Source organism: Nicotiana attenuata, unplaced genomic scaffold, assembly GCF_001879085.1.
Source record: "Nicotiana attenuata strain UT unplaced genomic scaffold, NIATTr2, whole genome shotgun sequence".
NCBI classification, from domain to species: Eukaryota; Viridiplantae; Streptophyta; class Magnoliopsida; order Solanales; family Solanaceae; genus Nicotiana; species Nicotiana attenuata.
In genome coordinates this window covers 32,548-40,190 of record NW_017674592.1, presented here as the reverse complement: position 1 = coordinate 40,190, position 7,643 = coordinate 32,548, and the positions used below count along the sequence as shown (strand labels likewise).

The 7,643-nt window shown below is 35.6% G+C and overlaps 1 protein-coding gene across 3 annotated transcripts in view; it reads left to right on the top strand.

The window, feature by feature from the left end:
• Positions 1–5,464: 5,464 nt before the first annotated feature.
• Positions 5,465–7,643, top strand: part of LOC109218963 (ubiquitin-conjugating enzyme E2 variant 1C-like) — a 6,871-nt gene continuing 4,692 nt past the window's right edge. Inside the window, exon 1 of one of the 3 annotated variants that reach the window (XM_019383364.1) lies at positions 5,465–5,713. In XM_019383364.1, coding sequence (XP_019238909.1) covers positions 5,680–5,713 — 34 coding nt within the window. In that variant the 5' untranslated portion in view covers positions 5,465–5,679. The remainder of the gene's footprint in view (positions 5,714–7,643) is intronic. The other 2 variants (XM_019383363.1, XM_019383362.1) reach the window with 2 other exon arrangements.

Sequence of the window (7,643 nt, the reverse complement as noted above, 5' to 3'; positions counted from 1 at the left end):
AAAGAAATATGAATTATATGTGATGAATATGTAAAAAAGAAAAAAAAGATAACATTTGTTTAATGGAAATAAGAAAATAAAATTTAAATAAAAGATAATAATATAATATAGAAAAGAGAAGAATATAAAAAGTAATATCTTTTTGGAGTAAAAAATAAAGTAACGAGTGGAGTTAGTTTGCTCTATTTTGGAGTGAAAGGTTGGAAATGACCTAAAAATGGAGGTGGCTTGGAGATGGTTTAGGTTTATATAGGTTTATACATTATTATATAAGGTTAATATATTTTTATACAAGATAGATATATTATTTAACCAAATATCCCACTTGAAAAATATCTCCCGTATTATTTTTTCCTTTTGCCACTTCACCTACTGACTCTTCAATTTTTATACCTTTATCAGTTGAAGAAAAAACTAGACTATACCAACCATGGCAACATGCAGTGATCATCAAAGTTTATGGTCGAAAAGTTGAGCATCAAATACTTAGACAAAAAATCTATGCTCTATGGAAACCTACTGAAAATCTTCCTCTAATTGATTTAGGGTCAGACTTCTTCTTATTAAAATTTCAAAAAGAGAAAAACAAAATTCATGCCTTGCAGGGTGGCCCTTGGTTTGTTTTAAATCATTTTCTCTCCGTTCGCCAATGGAAACCTAAGTTTAAGGCTTCTGAAACAAAATTAACAACCTCAGCTATTTGGGTACGTCTACCGGAATTACCTACAGAATACTATGATTATTAAATTTTACACAAGTTAGGCCAGAAAATAGGTAGGTTATTATCAGTGGACACTTGTACTGTTTCAACCACTAGAGGCCAATATGCTAGGTTATGTGTGGAAGTATTGCTTGATTAACCTCTAAAACCACACTTATACATTGGCACCCATAAACAAATCATTCTTTATGAGGGGTTAAATTTACTGTGTGTTAGGTGTGGACGTATGGGCCATAATCAAAGGGTTTGCAATTTTGTTGTGAATGATGAAGCACAAACAGACAAGTCACCACAGGATCATCACATGGATGATAATCAATCTATTCCAAATGTTTCTGCTACGGTTAAGGGAGCATGGCAAGTTGTTCAATTTCCAAAGAAATCCAATCTTATAAGATCTACTTACTTTGATGATCAGACAGGGATACCTCCAGTGGAGACAAGGGAGACAAATCATTCAGGTAAGCAACGATTAATTAATCCTACTAACCTTCCCTTTACTAAGCTTAACTTAAATGGTTCTAAGCTAACACCCTCCCTTAACCCTGTATTAATAAATAATAAGTACAATAGTTTACTAGAAAATCCAACTGAACAGGATATACTCTTGCCAAACCTAATACCTAATAACTTCCAAATCTCAAAGACCAATCAAGTACTCAAGGACTCGGTCCAATTGGAGCAATATTCAAAACCTACCCCTTCTCAAATATCAAACCCTATCAATGCCCATGCAACTGGACACGATAGCNATGGTAGACATCACAATGTTAATATTTTGGAGCGTATTGATCGTGTGTTGGCTAATTATGAATGGATTTCTAATTATGGTGATGCTTTGGTAACTCACCTTCCTCGAACTCATTCTGATCATTGCCCTATCAAAATCGAATTACAACACTGTGTTTTGCCTAGAAAAAATTGTTTAGGTTAGAATCTATATGGACTACTCATCCTACTTTTGCAACAGTAATAGAGCAAGTTTGGGCAGAAAAAATTCACTTAATTCCTGCCGTTAACCAATTTATCGAATCAATCCAAGTGTGGAATAAGAACACTTTTGGTAACATCTTTAAGCGGAAAAGAAAATTACTGGCAAGAATAGGTGGGATTCAAGCCTCTATTCACTATCCAACTAGCCACTTTTTACAAGGTCTAGAAAATACTCTTACTAAGGAGTTTAATCATATTCTCCAACTTGAAGAGGATTTTTGGAAATTAAAATCAAGAATTAATTGGTTAAATAATGGTGATGCTAACACTAAATTTTTCCACCTAACAACTTTAAATCGACGTAGGAATAATCGTATAACTGCTCTTCAGGACTTAGGTGGAAATTGGATTACAGACCCCCACAAAATTAGAGATGACATTACAAATTACTATAGTCATCTTTTTACTACTCAACAAACCAAGTCTACTCCTACTTCATTTGTTCTCCCCTTTAATGTTCTTACCTCATTGGAGCAAACTAGATTAAATAGCCCTTTACAGGATTTTGAAATTATCAATGCCTTCCATTCCTTTCAACCTCTTAAGGCACCTGGCCCCGATGGCTTACACCCAGTTTTTTATCAAAAGGATTGACATATTATAGGAAATTCTGTCAAATACTTTTGTCATAAGATTTTTCTGGACTCTCAGATAGACCCCGCTATAAATACTACTTTTATTTGCCTAATTCCTAAAAACCAGAATGCTTCTACTATAGCACAATATAGACCTATTAGCCTCTGTAATACCATCTATAAGATTATTACTAAAATTATTGTTAACAGAATTAAACCAGTTCTGGAACATATCATCAACCAAACTAAATCAAATTTTTCAGAAAAATAGACGTGCAGCTGATAATGCAATTATAGTACAAGAACTTATTACTAGATTTCATAAAATGAAGGGTAGGCATTCAAATATGCTACTCAAGCTGGACCTTGAAAAAGCTTTTGATAAACTGGAATGGTCCTTCATTTATAACACCTTACAAAATCTAAATTTTCCTAAAAATTTTATAAAGCTAATAATGTCTTGTATTACCACTACCTCTACAGCTCTTTTAATCAATGGTGTACTCCTACTGACTATTTTACACCTACAAGAGGTATTAGACAAGGTGATCCTCTTTCGCCCTATATTTTTATTTTATGTTTAGAAATGCTATCAAGGAAAATAAACTCTGAAGTTGACTATCACATTTGGCATCCCATTTCAATTGGTAGAAGGGGACCTCAATTATCTCATCTTTTTTTCGCCGATGATATTATTTTAATATCAAAAATTACAACTACTTCATGTCAATCCATAGTTAACACCATTAATCAATTTACTCAACACTCAGGACAAACTATTAACTTTGAAAAATCAAGAATTTTCTTCTCTAAAATTTGTCCTACTCATATGAAGGTTGACATGCAACATACTTTTAGTATAAGGGAGGGCACACATTTTGGTAAGTACTTAGGGTTTCCTATTTTTAGCTCAAGACCCACTAAAGGAGATTTTCAGTTTTTAATTGAAAATTTTAAATCTAAGTTAGCATGATGGAAAACTCATTTTTTAACAAAAGCTGGAAGACAAACTCTGATACCCTCAACTCTGAATAATCTTCCCAATCATATAATGCAATACATCACCCTGCCTTCGTATATTATTTCCTCGCTCAATAGATACCAAAGAAATTTTCTGTGGGGAACTACTCATCAAAAGAAAAAATTACACCTCTTAAAATGGTCCATGGTTACTCAATCTTTAGCACAAGAGGGCTTGGGCATCCAAAATCTCTGTCTTAAAAATAATGCCTTACACTCTAGTCTTGCTTGGAGATTATTTCAAAACCCTAATCAGATATGGGCACAAGTACTATTACATAGTCATCTTAGGCATCATAATGTCAGTCACTTTACTGTTTCAAGAATTTGGTCTAACATTATTAAGGGTTGGTCAATTTGTAGCCTAGGCTATAAATGGAACTTAACAAATGGTAATCATGTCAATTTCTGGACGGAACCATGGCTAGATTATAATTCTCTGGTTCGTAATTACATTTATGGGCCTCTACCCAAAGGGGAGATTAATAAAAGAGTGTCTGCCTACTTTCATGATCATAAGTGGCATTTACATGGGTTGCCTTTTGTTTTACCTTCCCCATTAGAAGTTCAAATCCTTGATACTTATATGCCAATGGTACTTACCAATTATGATCAGCTTGTTTGGGCACTTACACCAAATGGTTTGTTCTCAGTCAAGTCTATTTATCATGCTCTTACACAAACAGTTTATCATTCCATAGGTCCTGAAGTCATAAACTACAAATGGATTTGGAAACTCCGAATACCTCCTAAGATCTCTTTTTTTATATGGTTAATATGTCATGACAGGCTTCCCACAGCTGCGTATTTACAAAAAATACAAATTATCAATTCATCTTTATGTTCACAATGTGGCCTAGTTCCTGAAACCATACAACATATTTTCTTTGAATGTCACAATGCTATAGCACTTTGGGCGGCTCTTAAGCTAAATATAAATCGTTTGGACCGTCCAGTAATTGCAAATACTATGTCTTGGTGGCACACTTTCATAAGTCACCAACCTTTGCCATCCTACAACTACATCCCCTTATCCATCCTTTTACCATTCGCTCTATGGCAGCTATGGACTATAAGAAATAAGAATTTCTTTGAGCACACTCATCTTAAAATAAGTGTTCAACTAGTTTATAACCAGGCTGCAGAATTCTACTATCTCACAAACCCTAAAAAAAGTATTCCATCACGACTGCCTCTTTACATTAAATGGCATCCACCTGATGGGCAGGTCTTTAAGTTAAATATAGACGGATCCACATCTCTTAGTCAAGTTAATTATGGTATTGGTGGATGTTTTAGAAACCAGCTTTGCAATTGGGTTTTAGGTTTTACAGGACGTGCACCACATGGCTCCAGCCTACACACAGAGCTACTAGCACTCCTAATGGGGCTTTTTGCTTTCAGCAAGTAGGCGACGCGAATCTATGCTTTCTATCTTTCAATCGGATACCAATTGCTTGGATGCGTTTGAAAGCCTCGAGATGACTTGCAGAATATTCAACTTCATTCATGCCGAGCGGCAAGAGGGGTAGCAGGAACTGGAACAGATTACCTTTTTCTCGTTGGTCGAGCTTTCTACAAAAAAAAGCGATGCAAGAACGTATTCTTTTATCTAAGCTTCTTCCCTGTGCGTTCGTGCACCTGTCCCCAATGGAAGAATGAGTGATCTGTTCCCCTGCGGATCACGGCCTTACCACTCGGTCCCCCTTCAAATTAGCTGTTCAACATCATCTTTCGCCACTGATTATTGAGACAGATGCAATTGCAATACTGGATTTGCTTATTACCCCTACTATCAAATATACTAATATAATAAATGATTGTAGGTTCTTACTCCGTCAGCTGGATGAGCCAAAGGTACAAAGCATCTATCGAGAGCAAAACAGTGTGGCAGATGGTTTGGCTAAGCATGGAGCAGTTAATGTGGAGGCTCGTTGTATACTTTTCTCAAGACCTCCCCCTTTGGTGTCAACTTACTACTAGCAAGATCAGGCAGGAATGCTACGTAGAAGACTACCTAAATCAAATCCTATGTTAATTAGTAGTAGTACTGTTTTTAGTAGTAATGGTGATGTAGTAGCTAATGTTCCTAGTTCTAGTTGTACTAATCTATAATATGTTTATCTTTTCAACCAAAAAAATCTTCTTCTTTTTTATTATTATTTTTTTTTAGCAAAAGAAAAAGATCTTCTCCTTGGGAAGATATCAATATTTTCATATTCCTAGGCTTAAATTACTGTGGCCTGCTCCCCCTACCCCTTCTGCTTTTGCTTTTTCTTCTTCTTTTTAGTAAGCTAAAGTTTGTGTATCTTCAAGAAAATAAAGCTCTGATCTTTAAGGCTGTAACTTATAGTATATCAAAAAAGCTCAATGACTCTTGGTTCAGGAGGATCTAGCGTAGTTGGTGAGTTCTTGCTTGAAAGTTTTGTTTTTTATTAGTATTATTTAATCTTATTGGGTATGTGCAATTCCATGTTGGGACCTTATGATTGTAGTTAATTTTGCTTACTGTTGGAAAGTGAAGTAGGTTCTAGCTACCATGGTTTTAGGGTTGTGTCCCAAGTGTTTAATTTGAATGTGCTTTCAGCTAATTCCTTTTCTTTTAAAAAAAAAAAGTTATTTAAATATTTTCTTATGTGCTTTGGAGTGAAATGCGTCCAAATAGTGGGAATGGATATAGAGTATTCATATCAAGTGTTGTGTTTGATACTGAAATCCGTCAGTTTTAGGAAGTTCTTTCCCAAAATTATCCCCCTTGTTATCTTCTCTATTCTGACCTTGCTTTGTTGTGATACTCTCTCTGCATGTGTATTGTTTTGAGCTGAAAAATGTATGTAAATTGATGGACAAAATAGTGACTGGGGGTTTATTTTGGGGCTTTAATGTGGGGATGATTCAGGTGAATGCAGCGCTATATTTCAATTGCTATTAGCAGATGATACTTTGATTTTTTGTGGGTCTTGTCCTAGACAGCTTCATATTGTTCAGGACACTATTATGGTCTGAAAATATCAAGGTCACGCATCAACATGGCTAAGTCTTATCTAATACTACCAGTTAGGGATATGCAGGACAATCATAATTTAGTGTGGATTTGCAACTGTAAAGTGGTTATGACTAAATCTTAAATAAATTGAACCACTACTTAGATGGATTCTGTAACAGTCAGTGAGTGAATATTTTGATCGGAGATTGAGTGGGTGGAAGAGATAAAATAGGGCAGCCCAGTGCACTAAGCTTCCGCTGTACCACAGGGGTCTATTGTACGCAGCCTTACCCTGCATTTCTGCAAGAGATAGTATTTTTTAAAAAGTGGAAACTTAACATTGTCGAAATTTGAACTGTCTAGCATATCCACATACTTTTGTTATTGAATTTTATCCTTGCGGCTATAGCAAAATAAGTTGGAACTTTTGTGGGTAGAAAGAAGAAATACTATCCGGTGGAATGGAAAAGTAATGACCCTATAAGGGAGAGAGGATGGATAAGGAGACCGGAGGTCTTCAATATGGCTTTCTTGAGTATTGGCTTTGGAAATTAGATGGAATGGTTCAAACAAAAATGTGATTGTGCTAAATAAGGGATGTTTAATAATTGATGGTTGAGATGAAGTAATACACCCTCATGGAGTAGCTTATCATAAGTGATTATGAGAATAGAAGATGACTTCACAAGGTTCATTGGCTTTGTCGTCGGGAGCAGCAAGTGGGTTACTTCTAGATCTTCCCACATATTTTGCTTCTTGCGTATGTAAAACCAGCTTTGGGCAGTGGTGTTCTCTTTATCTGATAAGAGATGGGTATCTCTGAAGATAATGCTAGAGTGTATGGCTAGTTGGAGGTTAAAGAAGTTGGAGATTGAGATGAAAGCAGCATGAAAAGTTAGCCGGTTTGCCTTTTTTGGACAATTTGGAATGTAGAAGTAGGAAGATATTTCAAGGGGTAGAAAAGAGTTTAAGAAATACGAAGAGTCTCTCTTTGGTTTCGGTTATACTTATGACTACAGAAAGCAAACGTCTTACACAGATAGTTGGGTAAGCTTTTTAGGATATCAAGAATAGCGCAGTTGCTTACATTGTACATGTACTTTTCACCCCATCCTTGTTTTTCAATGAAATGACATTTGACGTATATAACTTAAGTTTATGAAGTTATCGTGCATAGTTTGATTTTCCACGTACATCCTGGACATTTCCTAGCCTGTAATGGATTTAGTTTAGATTTTTATCCCATGTTTCAGCAATTCACTTGGATGACTGTCACCAAAATGAATGTGTTGCTCATTTTGCGACTTTACTGCACTGTTCATAATCACTCCCCCATCTCCCCTCCCCC